Below are 17,908 nucleotides of genomic sequence, written 5' to 3'. Positions count from 1 at the left end.
TGGTAGTCCTTGATCTGTGTTCTCTTGGTCATTGTTTTCTCCTGTGCATTGATCCCCCTACCCTTTCTTTTAGCTGGACCGTCTGTGTTAGCCACTTCAGTGCTCCCTTCTCTAGCACTGCCTGCCTCGTTTGCCTCATTCTCCAGGTAGCTGAGCAAACTGTCTTCTGCACCCACAGTAGTAGCCTCAGGGCCAAGTGCTTGATGTACAAAGGCATCCTGATGGGGGCTGAGCCCCTGGTCACTCTGGCACACATGTCCCCCACCTGCCCCTCCTCTGCTCCCACTGTCTCCAGAAGCAGCCCCAAAGTGAGGGTTTGTGTGCTGTCACTAAGGATGGATATTCTAGTAAGGGAATGGGGCAGGAAGAGGACAAAAAAGAACCAAAGTGAGGTGTAACCCCCAAAAGTCCTGCCCAAAGTGGCCTCCCCTGAACCCATGGTGGCTCTCAAGTACAGATTATGCCCTCTCTATGTCCCAATCTCAGGCAAGTTTGTGGCCTCTGTTAGGGACCAGATAAGGGGCCTGGACAAGGGAAGGGTAATGTGGTAGCACCCAGACTCTTCTGCAGGTGCCTTAGGGCCATCTAGGTGCTGGCTGCAGGAAGCTGGAAGCCCACACATGGGGTACACATCAAAACAAAGGGGTGGCAGGTTTTCGCTGGTGTCCATTGTGAACCAGGAAAGAGGCATCTTTGTGCCTTCTTGCCTTGACAGACTTATACCTGTTCTTCCTTATCCTCTGGGCCAGATGGTTTTTGTTTTTGTTTTTGTTTTTTCTGAATTAGGACAACATTGTGTTTAAAAGTGTGGGTCTTAGGATCAAAGGAAGCTGTGTTTTAGATCTGGCTCTGCCACTTAGGAATCTTGTGGCCCTGGGCAAGTTATTTGCCTTTCTGGAGTCAAATCTTGGCATCTGTGCAATGGTGACAGTTCCATCTGTCTGCCAGGATGTTCAGAGGACCATTTGAAACAATGTGTGCAGGGCCTAGCACTGGGACTCAGCCCAGGACACCCGCTCGATACATGAGAGGTCTTAGAATCATACATCTTTCCCAGTTTGAGAGCAGAGGAACTACAGAGGTTAATGCTTCTGTAGGATCCTCACTCACTTTGGACCTTTCACCCTTGAATTCTGATGCCAAGGTGTCCATACCTTAGCTGCTTGTATCCCATAATAACCTGTTTGCCATGGACAGTTATTTCTTTTATATTTTTTGTAAACTCACTTTTTTTTAAAAGATTTTATTTATTTGAGAGAGAGACAGAAAGAATGAGCAGGGAGAGGGGCAGAGGGAGAAACAGATTCCCGGCTTAGAGCAGAGCCCGATGCAAGGCTCAGTCCAGGACCCTGAGGTGATGACCTGAGCTGAAGGCAGACAAGTAATTGACTGAGCCACCCAGGCACCCTTAAGCTCACTTTCAAAGAAAAAGAATTTTTTTTGACTCCCAACAAGAATTTTTTTTTTAATTTTAGTAAATCATAATGTCAACTTTCCCAGCATTGTAGAGAATAAGATTACCCAAGTATACAAAGTTAAGGATTTATTTTTATGCTAAAAATCCCTGTGGCTAACTGTCCTTGTCTGTGAATATATCCAATTATGGTCACTTACTCCTGAATTATTGCAATGCGCAAATGATAAAATTCATTTGTGTTAGAGGGTTTGAAAAGCAGTCATGAACAGACATCTGCACATGCATATATGGTCATCATGTATGGGCACTGCTCTTCTCAATCCATTCCGAAATTGTATCAGCAGAACAAGACTGCACAATAGAAACTACTGCTTTAAACATATACCAGAAATACCCTGACAGTACAAGTTTGGGTAAATTTCAGTGCTCACAAGAAACAAAGGTTTCCATGCCACTATGAATGCAGAATTAAGGAATTTATTTTTAAAGGTGATTTTATGTATCTGCCATAAATGAACACAGGTATTTTTATAGTAACATTAAAACAAGCATTATATAACCATTGACATAAAGTTTGTTCTTATGTGGCCCAATACCATTTCACATATCCCCCAAAACACACCAGGCATTTCCGCTGAAAATACTTTATGCATCAAAAGCCATCCAACCACAGCAATGGACCCCAAAAGGCTTAAAGCCCGGGGAATAGTCACAAGTATGTTATTCCTCATTTTTTGCAATAACGTTTGATATTTTTGATTGCTAGTGTCTGACTCTAGGTAGAGAATTATTTTTGGACCTTAATGTTGCTAGTGGGGCTGGCAGGTAGCTTTTGGAATTATGTGGTTTGGTCTGGCCTCATCACCATAGTGATAGGAATCAACATGAGTTGACCAGGTGACCAGCTGGGTGGAAGCTTTACAGGTGGGAGCTATTTATTTATGTCTCAGTGACTCATTGAGAGGGATTCCCATCCGGAGTGGGTCACACCAGCAGTCAGCATCCCACATGTCACCTCTGACATCTCAGTTGGGAGGACCTGAAAACCATGGAACATAGTCTACTTTGGTTACCTTGGAAGAGGCACATGATGTAATAATTAAAAAGAGAGAGAGAGAGAGAGAGAGAGAAGCAAACAGGATAAACGCTGCCTGTTTACTTAGTGAACATAGCGCCTGGTGCAGAGTAGGTATTCCAGAATTTTTACTGAATGAATGTAAACCAAGTACTGAAACCATTCTGCATAGTAGTCAGGCATCCACTCCTGCAAACAGCATCGACTGTTTTCTGCACTCTTTAGAAGCAGGTCGAGGATAAAAGAATAAAGTAATCTGGAAATGCCAAGTGCTGTTGGAATGTGAGGGGGTGGGCGGAGGGGGCGGGAAGAGGAAGAGGTTGTGGGAGTTTTTTGGGGGAAAGTGGGCCAATCAGAAAACGGGAGGGGTCAGGAGTCTGAGTTAGGGGTCCAGTGTGGGGAGCACACCTATCATCCCAACTGGCCTCCTCCTGCACCGCCCAGCCCTCCCACCACCGAAACACTGAAATGCAGCTGATGAGGGGCGGGCAGCAGGCGGTCCACTGTGCTGCCTGCCTCTTCAGGTCCTCAGAAGAGATGTGGTTTATTGGGAAAATGCTCTCTTGGGCGTGCTTGCTGTACACTGTATCTCTTGGCTGTGGCTCCTTTGGCCTGGCTTGCTGCATTCCAAGTTAAAATAGCTCACACTCCTTCCGGGTGGGAACTGGGAGCCTCCCCAGGGCTTGGGGTGTAGATCTGCATGGAAGAAGAGAAAATCCGTGGCTGCTGTTCTTTTGATGGGCATCTCTCTGTGCCTCTCATCTTCGACCAACCAGGCCATCGTCTCTCAGAGACCATCTCTCGCAGAGATGCCACCTGTATCTGAATATCTAGACCTCGGTGTGGCCCATCTGCTGTCCCTCCCACTCAAATCAATCATGCTAATGGAAAGCATTTTAAACATTTTTCACCCTTGCCATGACGGAAAGCAGTGTTTCCCTCTAGACATCAGGGTGGGAGTCCTGCGGTAGAGAAGCACTCCTGTGGTGATAGGGCTGTGTCTTCAAGAGCTACAAAATTAGGGGATCCCTGGGTGGCGCAGTGGTTTGGCGCCTGCCTTTGGCCCAGGGCGCGATCCTGGAGACCCGGGATCGAATCCCACGTCAGGCTCCCGGTGCATGGAGCCTGCTTCTCCCTCTGCCTGTGTCTCTGCCTCTCTCTCTCTCTCTCTGTGACTATCATAAATAAAAAAAATAAAAAAAAAAAATTAAAAAAAAAAAAGAGCTACAAAATTAGCCCAGGAAAGCTTTGCAAACATGAATCTTTGGGGCACCTCAACAAGGATGCCTGGTTTTGTCCAAACTAGTTACTTTCCAAGTGATGGAATCATCTGGGAAATAAATTTCTTATTAAAATATAAAACTTCCCAAAAATCCATCTGCAAACTTCAAAGGGAGATTTGGGGGAAGGAAATCCTACTTAATTTTAACTATTCCACGGATGTTTGTAGGAGGTTGGAGGGAAAGAAAATCATTTTTTGGTGCCAAATCTTAATCTGGTTCCGTGCTGTGGGTCAATTTCCAGGGCAAACTGCCTGGGCGGCAACTTTTCTCAGGCCGGGCGCTCAACTTGGAACAGAAGGAACTAGAACCCCTGGTCTAGCTCTAGGCTGTGGTGCTTTGGAGGGATTAAAAGAGGCCAGGCTTGTTTAAGCCATTCCTAAGTACACAGGGATTCACCTTTCCCAGCTAGTGTACATTTTCCATTTCAGTGAGGTGCCCCATTCCCTTGGAGTCTTAGAAGCAAAAGCCAGCCCAAGGGGCTGTCTCAGATGGTGTCCCCAAGACAGAGATTCTTGTGTAGGGGATTTATGGATGGAGAGTTCTCAGGAGAAGGCCTGCAAGAGAAGCAGGATCAGGCAGGAGGACGAGTCAGCAAAGCTGTGTTCTCAGCTGCAGACCAGCCTCAGCCTGATCCCACAGGACCATGGCATATGAATAGCAGCACAGAGCTGTCCCAACTTGAAGCAGGACATTGGCTGAACCCCACTCTTGGCACAAGGACCTAATCTTCCAGGCATTTAGGGTGAGGTAGCACCCATATGCCAAGAGCAGTTCTCAGGGAGAAGCACGCTGAGTGATTGGACCAGCGTTCTTGCCACCTGGGGTGGCAGGGCGCGGCGGGGGGCGGGGGAGGCAGTCCACCAGCCTGGTTAAGGAGGTCGTGCACATGCATCAAAGTGTCCGCTCCAGTGGTACACAGTCACCCTGTTGTCCTGCTTGACTTCGCACAGATTGGGTGTTATAAAACCACAAGCTTTCGTTACCTTTACAAGGACACACCATTCAGCAGTCTGAGAGATTCACCTCCCTTTCCAAGCCATTATACCATAGCAGGTTTTAAACGTGTTTTATAGAGGGCTGGGGAGGGGAGTGGATGCATACGTAAGCTAACATAGCTGGGCAGACATTATTGCCTCCCCCGGCATACAGCACCACCAGCCGCGGACGTAGCCACTCAACTATTCAGCCAGGCTTGTTAAAAATGAGGGCAAAAAAAGAGCTGATTTCATTTTTTTATGGTAGTATAGTTCCCCTCCCCGCCCCAGGAAAGGCAAGGTTGGCCAAAATGTGTGTGGTCCATACCTTTCATGTGGAAGATGTTTTCAAGACTTCACTCCCTAGTATGCACCTAGTCTTGCCCCTGACCACCTCTTAGGCTTCTCCCCTTTTCTAAGGTTCTTGCCTTTCTATTATTTGGAAATGGTCACAAAAAATTACAGCCTTTCCCATTTTCAAACCCATGCTGCCACTTTCTTTCACACACACACACCGGCAGGTTCTACACAGCTTCTCCACAACACCCCAGATTTGAGGCTGGGTGTTCTGTTGTCACCTGAGTCCATTTCCACTTCCAGAGGCACATCCACAAACTCTCTTCTGTTGACTGTTTGGATCCAAGCTTCCTGGTAAGAACAGTTTTTTTTAAAAACGACGTGACAGGAGAACATAAAAATATCTAGAATGTGTTCAAGATCAGTGAAAACCCCATAAGAAGACATTCTCATTGCCGGGTCTTGGTTCAGACAAGTCAGATATGCCCCTGGGACACCCCTGGCTCCCATCAGCTGGCACCAGGAATGGAAACTTTGGCCACGGATAGTTGTTTCTGTGGCTTCTCCACTCCCCGCCTTACCCTCGTCCCACTCCCCTTCTCACTGACGATTTCCCAGAGCATGTCCCGTCTAGCATCAGTTGTCCTAAACATCAGCCAGCTCATCTGTATGCAGCAAGGACCCAGAGGCATGCTGTGATCTCAGAAAAAATGCTCATCCACTGAGTTCACATGGGCCCCCTAGGAGTTAATGGCTGATGAGTGATGTGTGTCTCTTGTTCGGGACCCTGTCATTTGAAGGGAAAGGATAGAACACCATACCCATACCCACAGGCGTGGGGAACAAGTTGCTGCCCACCGCCTACCCTCCAGCCTCCACTCATGTGGTCTGGACCCCAATCTCTGTGGTGACTTAGTGTAAGATTCCTTTGGGTTGATCAAGGGAATGTTTGTGGAAGAAGCAGCATTTGTGTGGTTCCTGGGTTAGCCTGGGTTCCCAGAAGCTGAGCCTGGCTTGAGTGTTCAGGCGAAAGTGATTTTGAAAGTGCTCCCTGGAAAAACTGGTAGAGAGTGAGTGGTGGGACCAGGGAAGGAGGAGGAAGGGGAAGGATATAGTGTCAAGCAGACTCGCAGTGGCCACTTTAGCTCAAGACAGCCCTGGGTGCTGGCTGTCAGATATAAAAGCACCCAGGGAGCAGGGAGCGACAGGAGGAAATGGCAAAGGGATTTGCAGGGAGGGAGTCAGAGCATGAATATGGCTTCAGTTCCCTTCTAGCAACTTCTAAAGGAGTTTATAGGAGCAATAACTGCCCCAGATTAGTTCTTCCCCAGTGTCTAAGCCTCACTGTGTTGTAAGTTGGAATCTTTTGGGAACCCTGAAACTAACTTTTTTCTGCCTTACCCCTGAGGGTCCTGACATACTAAGCAGATACTGGGGTACCAGCATCCTATGGCCACAAAATGTGCACATGATAAAATGGGGCTCAGGGCACAGGTAGATGACTTCAAAAGGTGCCAACATGCTTTCCATCAGGATGTATCTCAGGTAATGGGAAGATCTGAGTTAACTCTTAGTTTTTTTAGTCTATAGCAAATGCCAAGATGCAAGTAGACATTCCCAATACTTAAATAAGGCAGAACTCCAAACCAGTTCCCTTTGGGTAGAAAGGGCTGGAAAACATTGGGTCTGGACAGGAAGCTCTATGTGGATAAAGCTGTCCACCATAAGGCCTGCGAGTGGAGCAGAATCCCAACACATGCCAGACCTATATTCTCTAGCCTGTGGCTTAGTGAAAAGGCTACTCAGGAGCACTGACCAATTTTAGTCGTGGGTCCCATGCTGGGTCCTAATGCAGTCATGAAATTGAATGCAACCCCATGAGCTTCCTTAGATTCTGGGTGAAGTCTTTTCCTTTGGAAAAAAAACAAAGCTGGGCTTTGCATAAGTGCATGCGTGATCTCTCAGAGTCTTGAGCAAACATGAACTAAGCCCTGACTCACATTGACCCCAGGAGACTACCCATCGTGTAGAAGAAAGGGCACTTGACATAGATAAATGTGGTCCCAGGACCATTCTTGCTAGACCTCAGTTTCCCCTTCTATAAAGCACAGAGCTCTTGGGATGGCCGTGAGGATTAGGAAAGATCGTGTAAGGGAAACAGTGATATGTTAACACATTAGTAGCTATTCATGTTTCCTCTGGAGAACATGAGTGTCCATTTGAGGAGGAATGCTTTGAAAAGTATCTACGTCATTAGAACAGAGGGCTCTGCTCCTTCCCACCTCCGTCCCTCCATCCTTCTCCCTATCCACTTGGAATGCCTCCTCTGCAGCTCTGTAAGCCCTTCTTTGAGGCTTCACACATCTCACTCACTGATGCAGTCCTTATCCACCATGCTGGTTCATGCCGCTACTTTTCTTCCTGACCCAAATACATCCACTGTCTGGTTCATCTTCGTCTAGATAAAGATATGTTCTGAACGTGGCCACAGATGTGGTTCTCATTTTCAGATAGTGGCAGGTTGCATCTTCCAAAATGACCCCAGCAATAACCCCAGGACCATGTGCTCTTCCAGAATCTTGTTCCTCTCCCTGGAAGTCAGCCATACCTTTGTAACTACCTGCTGCGTGACTTCCCAGGCTTGATCATAAAAGGCCATCCTTCTCTAGCTCTTTGTCTTGAAACTTGTGCCTTGTAGCTCTGAGCCACCATAGGAGAAGTCCACATGCCAAAGAGATCTTGAGGGCAAACCATGTGGAGAAACCACATAGAGAGACAGAGAGGCTGAGGAGTCCAAGTGGTTCCAGCCTCCAGGTGTTTGAGTCTCCCCTGTACAGGTGTCAGAAAGGCAATGAGTGAGTAACTGTCATGTTTCCAGTTCTGTAAGTTATTGCAGTTGCATGAGCAGCTACGTAAGAGCTACTTACTCCTGCATTCACATACATACATGCTTAGGTGTTTGGGAGGGTATATAGCCTGCTTGTTACCATCCTCCGATTTGCGTATTCGTGCACTTAAATCTGGCTTCCTCAACTGGTCTCTGTACTTCACAAGGGCAAGACTGTGTAGTATACTTCCTAGTTATCCCCTACCAGAGTTAGAGCAGCATGGCAGATGGATAACCACTGCACCGTGCATCCTTGAGTGAAATTGACAGGGAAACATCTGTGTGCACATCTGCGTCCCTGGAAAGCTTGCTATCCTTACGGTATTCAGCTGTGATCATGAAGGAATCAGAGTCTCTTTGGTACTTGAATCTTTCTCAAAGGAACCCTGTTTCTTTGGAAAGAACTGTTTGCCTGAAATCACTGAGAAGAAGCCAGCTAATTTGCTTCTGTGTCACAGACTCAGGGAAAGACAACACTACTCTCCCCAGCCCTCCCACCTGTGGCCACTTGACAGCCAGCCTCTTGGAGGAGATTAGGCAGGACCTTGTTTTGTGGGTCCAGGACCCCTGGGGGATTTGCAGCTTCCATCTTCAGACTGAAACATAGCCCCTTTGCCTGTCTTCTCATCTTAATGTTACCTAGGAGATTGGAGACTTTTTATGCAGATATCTGTAAAGTCTGGTCCTGCTTATTTGAACTATGGCAAGAAACTTAAACATTGGAGTCTTTCATAGAAGAATAAAGTTATTTGCATCTCTCACCAAAAACAACAACAAACCATATATTTCAAACATTAAAAGGGTCGTTTTAAAAAGATTATTTTTAATAGATTTTTCTCCTTAGGTCTATATGAAATGCCCTGAAATTCAATGTTTATGTGAGGAAAGATCGAAGGAAGTGATAACACAAACTTTTCCATCATCTGAAAGTGCTAAGTCGTCTTACCGACCCACAGCATGACCTCACTGTCCGTGCAGCTCAGTATGCCAATATCTTCAAGTACAAGTTAAACCAGTCTTTGGATGGTGGGGATGGCAAAGGGGTCTTCATTTTCTCTGACTGGCCTTTTCTCAAGTGATATCAAGATTTGTCCTGGTTTATGACAGTAAATACATAAATTTGCATCCAGCTTCTGTGACATGCATGATGACCGAGGTTAATGCATCACAGTTTGTTACCTCTGCATTTTTTTTGTTCTCAAAATCATGATGTTGATTTCTTTAAGGTTTTCTTTGAATGTTTTCAATTCCAGCAATCCTACAATGACATAAAAGCACTTGAAAAGACACGAGCTAGCCAGCAATGACACAGAATCCTAAGTTTGGGGTAGTGGGGGAGAGCAAAAAGTCATTGGCTTGTAACAGGGAATATGATGGAGTTCTAGGGCAAGAACAAGTAGATCTCTCCCTCCTCCTTCATGTTTGCCTTTCCACTTTACTTTGAACAGAAATTGTAGTATTTATTATTTTGTTCTTGACTCATTCAGGAATTTAGCATAATTTTCCTTTTCTTCCTTTTAAAAAAATTAAACATTAATATGTTTATGTTCTTTATGTAATGGCCAGATTTAGCCAGAGGTTTGTTTGGCTGCCTACCTTTCTTTCCTGTTTCTGAAACTTCACAAATTTGTCTGGACTTGAAAGGCACTTATTAAACACCTACCTTCTATTGCTGTGAATTTCAATTTGCCAACTTCATGTAAGATGTCAAAATTTGACACTTAAGGGAAACATATAAGAGAGCCTCCGGACTCCAAAAGAAGTAGAACATGATTTCACTCCCTTGGCAGTAAGTGGTTTCCAATATCATTTGTCCCCTAAAACACATTCTTGCCTCTGAGCCTTTGGGAATCACCTGTCAGAGACATCAGAACTGCCACAGATGCTTTTTTGGGTTCCTTGACCTTGAAATATTTGTAGTTGAGGGCTGTGGAATGCTGCATCATCTCTTCCTATAAGCTCTGCTGTATTGAGGACCCTCTTCATCCAGTCCCTGGTTTATCCATATAAGTTAGTATGCAATTAGATTACCCCAGCCCTTTATCAAATCTTGCCAGCCCATTCAAGTGACTGGTCACTTTCCCCGGGCCTTTAGTTACTACTGGGGCACATGGTTCCTTCAGGATGCCTTAGTTCTATGGAGAACTTAATGTAGCTAATAGCAAGTTTGGGGAATCTTTAATGTGAGTTTAATGTCCTGTAAATTTTTTGTGGTGGCTGATGATGTAGAATATATTCTGGACTTTAGACTTCCATTCATAGTAGAGAAGCTTGCATTGGATTAATGCTCCTGTAGGAACAATTATGGAATCTAGACAAAATAAAGGAAAACAATTGTTTAAAAACTCTGGAAAGGAAGTAAAGCAAACAGAGACTGGAGGAAGTATGAAATTTGAAGGAAGGAAACCACACCTACCGACTTTTCCCCTGTGAAACTCCCTAGTATGTACAGTGCATGGGTGATAGAGCCAGAACAGAAAGCAGTGACCTTAATGGGCTGAGGTCTCCGAGATTAGAGTTTGGAGTGCCTGCAGGAAATAGAAATTCAACACTCTTCTGAGAAAGACAACAGAATCCAGAGTCTCCTCTGCACATCATCTGTAAAGTCAAATATGCAATAACAAATGACTAGACACATATCAAGTAGATTCTAAATTCTTTTGCTTTAATCTTATTGGCTCCAAACTGTAACTAGTCTTGCTCTGCTAACTAAAAGACAGCACAGTGACCTTTTTGAGAGATCTCTCCTGTTCCTACCCTTGGTCTATATACCCTTAAAAGCCTAGTTTGGAGAACAAAGCCAGTTGTGAAAGCAGAAGGCAGTCAGTCAGTTTCATTCAAAGCCATAAAAGAAGAAGAAGAAGAAGAAGAAGAAGAAGAAGAAGAAGAAGAAGAAGAAGAAGAAGAAGAAGAAGAAGAAGAAGAAGAAGAAGAAAAATTGATATAGGAATCACTTTTAGTCTCAAATTAATTACACTTTTTCTTAATTTTCATTCAGGTGGAGCCATCATATTTGGAATCTAGACTTTGAATGCACGAACTTTGTGATCCAAAAAAAACCCTGTTTTCAGACCTATCCTTTTTTTTTAATTTATTTTTTATTGGTGTTCAATTTACTAACATACAGAATAACCCCCAGTGCCCGTCACCCATTCACTCCCACCCCCCGCCCTCCTCCCCTTCTACCACCCCTAGTTCATTTCCCAGAGTTAGCAGTCTTTACGTTCTGTCTCCCTTTCTGATATCCTTAAAAGAGTTTCAGATATGTTGGCAAATTGAATTTAAATAAAATAAAATTTAAAAAGAAAACTGTTACTGAAATAAAGAGTTTCAGATGTAATTAGAAGATTGTTTTGACCCCAAACTATAGGTATCTAATATTTAATATATGGCAACATAAAAAGGAAAATGATTTCCTCAGGTAACATGTTAATTTTTCTTCCAAGGAGAAGCAGAGGCTGCCAAGTACTAAGTGAGGAGTAAATACAGCTTGTATTTTGCCAACTGAATTAGCCAGTAGTTTATCTGTTTATTTACATCTCTTCCTACAACTAACTGTGAATTTTTTTAGATATTTATTTCATTGTCCTAAGCCAGACTTCGAGCTACTATACTATGGGTGTGTAACAACCTAATACATCTGCTTTAATATATTTGATTTCTTTGGAAGATTGTATTTTAATACTTTGAATGCTCCCCAACCTTTAAATAGATGCTACCCAAAGAGAGATACAGATCAAAGGAAATTATGGCAATAATCATCATTATTAGAAGCAAGGAGTGCCAGTTATTCTTTCATTTTAGGAATTTGTCAGCAAAAATTCAGTGAAGGAGAATAAGAAGCACATGTGTCCCCATTCCCATTCCCATGACTATGGCAGACATTGTTAATAGATCAAGTTCCTCTACCACACTATACCCTATCTAAGAGTCAACCTAACAGCCAGTCAAGTCATTACCAGTCAATTGATGAACATGTGAGATGAGATCCATTTTCTTTCTCTGAAACTGATGATCATGGAATATCATCAATGGTGAAAGAGGAAAGATAGGTTTTAAAAGGGAAACAGAGAAAAAACCTTAACTCTGCTTTTCATCAAATCATTCTTTTATCACCTTTCCATCTGTAGACCAATAGAATACTGAAGGTTAATTCTAACTCTGAAATTTGATGAACATTTTAAAAAAGTCACTGATTTTGGAGTGTCCAGTCATGTAGCATGCACAGTTCATCTCTGCTATAAAATAAAGCTGTAAAGAGTGAATCTTGTCAATGTATATTCTTATGCGGAATTACTATATTCAGAAAGAACTGTTTTAATTGCATTTGTCCTAAGAAAGATTTTTCATGCACACTCATCCCCTTCAAGGGTGCTGAGGAGGAGTGGCCACTTCTGTTAACAATGCACATTCCCTTAAGGAGCTCTGTAGTGGATTTCTGTGTGCATCAGCTTGTTGGTCTGAATTTCTCTGCATCAGTAAGCAGACATGAGAGTATGAGAGATGCAATACCTGGGCCAGACCCCAGCCCATCCATCTACATGTTCTCTGACATCAGCACCAAAGGACATTTTGAAAAACAGAGCAGTCCATGAAGGGCATAAAGTTCTGACCACCACAGGGCTATTTACCATACATATTCTACTTCCCTTATTGTGAATTCATTACTGACACAGTCATGGTAAACCCATACGAGCAACAGATACAGGTTATAGGCTCTTGTCCCTACAAATAGGCCTCCTTCTTTGTGCTGCCATGCTTGTGGCCTGAGAACACTAAATTAGTCATGGGATCACTGTATTTTCTACAGTAGCTACTGGCTTGGAAACATGAGCAACACTGATGCCATGACTTTTTATTATTGATAAAGAAATATGTTTCCAGTTCATCAAATTACATTTCAGTGCCTTGCCAGGCCAAAAGTCTATGGTAACTAATGATTGGGGTTCTTTAGTTGCAAAGAATGTCTGTTCTCTTCCAGGAGAAAAGCTTGTGGGATGATTTTTTAAAATCTCCTGCCAATATGGATATGAGAAAAAGAGCTCTGAAGTGGAAATCAAGGAGCTTCTCATGGGTGTATTGGATCAACTTCAGCACCATCAAAAAGGGACAGATAGTCTTCCAACCTGCATTCAGGACTTAGGTGGTTCCATACTGCTGTCAACAAAGCACAATGCATCATTCTCCTATAAATGCACGGAAATAAGGCCATTGAAAACTACTGCCGTTATTGGGTGGGTGGGGGGGAATTCACCTGAATATGGATGAGTCCTCTGCTGGAAAAACTAATCTTTGTTGAAATGGAGAGGTGCAAAAGTGCAAAATTCTTCACATCTCTTGTCTAAATATGGGTTCATCAGAAGTAGGCCCTGAGGCAGATTCAAGTACAGGTTTATTTGGGAGAGGATCCAGATAGGGGAGTCAGGAAGTGAGACAGGGAAGGGAAGGCAGCCAATCAAAAGAGTATTAAAGCCAGTTGTCACAGTGAGCAATGAGAGCTTAATCTAGCTGAGAATGCTAGCAAGCAGTGCAGGACACACCTGAGAGTTATCTCACCTACGTGGTGAGGGAGCTGAAGTGTTTATATACCCACCCTTTCATCAGGCTTTGGTTGAGGGCTTTACCCGGGGGAAAGAGCAGTGTTAATTCTCCAGCATATCCAGCCTGCTGTATCTGAGCAAAGAACCTTCTCTTCTCTTTGGGGAAAGCCCTCAGGCAAAAAGATGGACATGCTGGTAGTTGCTTAGCGTCAAGTGGTAAGACTCCAGGAATATGAGCAGGGCATTGATGTCTTGGGAAACACCCATTGTCCATATTTCTCCTCTACTATTTAATAAGGTAAAAGGACCTATCATTTGATAATTACTTGTCTGAGTCTAGGTACTACATATTTCGTAAACATCATCATAATTAATTCTAATAATAATCACATTAACTGGTATTGTTTTCATCCTCCCATTTTGCACATTAAGAAATTAAGACTGAAAGAGATTAAAGAATTTCCCCAAGGCCACAGAACTCTTAAGTGGTGAAGGAGGGCTTCAGGTCTAGGTCTTTAAGCTCTTGTAAAATCCTGGCTGCCTATGGTAAACAAATGTCACCAGCAAGCATTTGGCTGAAACAACCTTCCTCAGCAAATTTGATTGGTATTATCTTTTTGATTGACAGTTTGTCCCACACTGAGGCTCTTGGTTACCATGACCTGTGGTTATATCCTCCTTCACAGAGATGCTGTTCATGGTCTTATTTCTATGTGCACATCAATCCATTTGAATCCACACTTTGTTTCTGGCTTTCGAAGGAAAAAAATTGTGCCTTTGGAAGTCAAGGGGGGAAGAAAAGGTCAATTTGCCCTTTCTGTTACAAAAGAATCGACATGCTAGAAATTCAGACCCCATTTATGATCTCAGCTCCTCCACTACCATCCGTGTGAACTTGGGCTTATTACATGCCTTCTTTGGGTCTTGGTTTACTTATCTTTGAATCTAGAATAAAGATTCCTATCATAGAAACCATGAAAAAGTGAAAAATAGACATTTGCAGTTCCATCTTTACATATTGGGTTGATTGAAGAGAGAGCTGACCCCTCAGTGACCAGGACTGTGCATCCTTTGCCTTTCTATAACTGCAATTGAGTATGGTACTCCGTGCGTGCTAAGGGCTGAGTAACTGTGTGTTTATTTGCACATGATTGATTTGTTAGTACATCTCCCAGTGTTGTTGAGATGCAGATTCTAAAGACGACCTGCCAGCAGCCTGCAGTTCTCTGGGACACCCTGCACTCTCCCATTGCCATATATGTCCCACCCCCACCCCTGCACTTTTGTGGCTTGCTGAACCTCACTGAGTGTAAGAGGAGGGCACCAAAATGTCTCTGAAACTTTTCCAGAGACTAAATATTTAGAAAGTTAAGTTGAGAATATATCCATTTTCATGCAGATTCTTTTATGGATAATTTTGTTCAGGGGACTTCCGTTATGACATATGTGTTCATTTAATCAACAAACACTTTTAATTAAGTGACTCTTCTGTGCCAGGCACCTAGCTAGGCACTGCAAACACAGAGAAGACAAGGATAAATTCCCTCCAACCTTAATCATCCCCCCCCCCCAGTCCAGTGGAAAAGACAGAAGGAACCAAAAATTGATGAAGCAAGGCCTCATGTGCAGAAGGCAGTGGGGATGCTGAGCACCATATTAGCAATCATGTTACTCAGGGTAGGCTTGGCTACACTGAATAACAAACAGCCCCAAATCTCAGGGGCTAAGAAAATAAACATTTTATTTTTTTATTCATGCTACATGTATAAAATGTGTGTGTTGGAGAGAGGAGGCAGATTCTGATATGAGTTGCTCAGGGACCCAAGCTGATGAAAGGTTCATCATGACTTATGTTTCCATGAATATTTAGACAAGAAAATGCAAGGTGATGGATCAGACACTTGCTATTAAAGCCTGCCTAGAAGTGTGACATAGGTCATTTTCTCCTATTTCATTGACCAAAGCAAGCTGCATGGTCCCACCTACCCTAAAGGAAACCTAGAAGTGTATTCCTTCCAGGTCTCCAGAACAAAGAGAAATAGGTTATTTATGAACAGCCCAAGTGGCCACTCCCAGTTGCTGGGAGTTTTACTGAACTATTTCTCCTAGCATCATTTCTTAATTAATAATTCTGTCTTGTGTTTATACAAAAACCATCCCCTGGGAGAAAGTCCCTCTAAGTTTCTTCACACTTGTCTTCACTTGATATTTATTTTTCTCTTTCATGGCTCCTGGCCCAGTGGGTACTGGCCACAGAGAAAAATGCAGGGTTCCTGTCCACAGGGAGCTCACAATATGGGAATCAAAGGTGACTACAGTTGGGCTAGAAAACCACTTGTTGGGTACTTACACAGGACAAGGGCACCACAGGAAGAGTCTGGAAGGTTTCGTGGGAAGCCAAGTACCACCGCAGCTGGCTGACAGTGTTCTCCCAATGTTGACTCCAGAGGAAGAGGAGGCAGAAGGCTTTATAGGGTGGAGCAGATGAAGGTGTCTAATGCAGAAGCATGAAGTCACCCATCATGCATGGGAGAAGTTGGGCAGTGTCAACCCAAAATTCCTGGGGCAGCTCCCAAGAGGCCAGTCAACAAGATGCGTGAGGTACTTTGTTATGAAAAAGCCCCTGGGATGAAATGCCAGTGTTCTGATTCCTTGCACTCAGATGTGTTAAGCTAGTTGAGCTTTTGGTTCTTCACCTTGGGCTGCTCCATTTGATCAACATGAGAGCATAGGTCTACAGATGCCATGAATGTCCCTGATACATTCTTTTCTCCAAATGAAAGAGAAAATACTCTCCATCCCTTGCAAACCTCCATTTGGACTCATCAAACTCAGGCCTCAGGAAAGCAGCCAGGAGAAGCAGGACAGCTGACTGCTGTTGCCTTGGTAAGGGGAATCTACTCCCTTCAGGGCTCTGTGGTTTCTATGGGAACAGCACTGCTTGCCTTTGCTGGCTTCCCTGAGCTGGTGAGATGTACTAAGAGGAGTATCAGGAGAAAGAGAGGAGCAGAAAGAGACTTCGAGGATTTTGAAGGTATTTGGGGAACCTTCCACTGGATGTGGGCTATTTGGCTCCAGCATGCACGTAGGCTATTTGGCTCCAACACAACCTGAACACAGGAAGGCATGTACCGAGAGGCACACGTGTTCATGTAGCTCCCTTGGACTAAACACCACCCTGGAGAAACAGATGCCAGTGCAAAGCAGGCAGGAATTGGCAGTAGGTGGATTTTGACTCCCAAGACGAGAAAAAAACGTACTTGTCCACAGGCTGGACCAGCATTCCATCATTGTTATAATTACAAAGAATTTCAGTATGTGGCCCAGGAAGATGGTGGGAGGCATTTCACTTACTCTGCCTGCACTCTTCTCAGCCACCCTGCAAAGCTGGCATTCACACGCTCATTTTACAGATGATGGAAATGAGGTTCTGAGAGAGGAAAGGATAACCCATGAGTAGTTATATATATAGGTGGGATCCGAATCCACACCTGATTCTCTACACTGGGCCCTTTTGCAAAATCTAACCTACAGCCCAAGGACAATGTGAGGTTCCTAAAGATGGTAACCATCCACTCCCACCTTGACTAAGAAATGCCTCTAGTTCTTTGGATTTGGGTGTCAAGAAGTACACCCAGATGAAAGGCAGCTGGGATGACATCAGCTTTGCCATTAGCTCTTCAGGAGGCTCTAGCAGCCCTACCTTGTTTTATAGATGAGGAAACTGAGACCAAGAAGCACTGAGAATAGTCTTCTAGTCCAGCGTGCCACACTGTGTCTATAGACTCCTGTCTTAGACAGCTGCAGCTATTCTGAAAACCCATTTCTCAAGTGTATTTGGGGCCTCAGAGTCTGTGCCCACTAGGTAGAGGGTTTGCTTGGCCTCAAGGAAGTGAGCTCAGCTGCTGCTGGCAGCCCTTTTCTTGACCTGTTGGGCCAGGTGGACAAGACAGACATACTCTCTTCCCAGTCTGCATCCAAGGTCTGCTTCCTTTAGTGTTCTGACACTTATTGGATACCTGCTGTGTGCACTGACAATACCCTGAGTTTAGCCTGGAGGGAGCAATGAAGAGGAATTGCAGGACATTTTTCAGATGGCCAACAAACATGCAGGCAGTTTCTTGATGTACCTGTGACTCTGTCTGGGGCCTTCCCTGGTCCCACGAACACACTGACTTGGCCAGTGCAGATCTGAGAACTGCTAAGGGTCAGCCCTAGGTTTAGGACAGCCTTCAACAGTGATGGATGAGCATATGTACACAATACAGAAACATATTCTACACCATCTCTCAGAGAGGCCCCAGCAAGTCTGAGCATACTGTATCAGCCCTTTCCTGGTTTGTCTCCCTCCTCTCCTGTAGTAGGATCACTTCCCGCATAAACTGCTGGCATTCAGATCTCTGTCTCAAGGTCTGCTCTTGAAGGATCCAACCTC

At 44.2% G+C, this 17,908-nt stretch overlaps 1 protein-coding gene and 1 long non-coding RNA gene across 3 annotated transcripts in view; one reads left to right on the top strand and one right to left on the bottom strand.

Moving 5' to 3' along the window:
• The window catches only part of SLC24A3 (solute carrier family 24 member 3), a 481,958-nt gene that overhangs the window by 266,586 nt on the left and 197,464 nt on the right, over window positions 1-17,908 (top strand). Inside the window, exon 1 of one of the 2 annotated variants that reach the window (XM_072799867.1) lies at window positions 16,281-16,507. The exons of the other annotated variant lie outside the window; for it this stretch is intronic. Coding sequence (XP_072655968.1) covers window positions 16,399-16,507 — 109 coding nt within the window. The 5' untranslated portion in view covers window positions 16,281-16,398. Of the gene's footprint in view, window positions 1-16,280; window positions 16,508-17,908 lie in introns of those variants that run through there. 2 annotated transcript variants of the gene reach the window in all.
• Window positions 8,328-16,353, bottom strand: LOC140618002 (uncharacterized). The gene is made up of 3 exons (XR_012018165.1): window positions 15,824-16,353; window positions 10,350-10,461; window positions 8,328-10,244 (listed from the first exon to the last, which is right to left on the bottom strand). It is a non-coding gene; the product is annotated as an uncharacterized lncRNA (long non-coding RNA).

Source organism: Canis lupus, chromosome 26 (genome assembly GCF_048164855.1).
Source record: "Canis lupus baileyi chromosome 26, mCanLup2.hap1, whole genome shotgun sequence".
Classification (NCBI taxonomy): Eukaryota; Metazoa; Chordata; class Mammalia; order Carnivora; family Canidae; genus Canis; species Canis lupus.
Note: the sequence above shows the minus strand (reverse complement) of the source record. Positions and strands in the feature narration are given on the sequence as shown.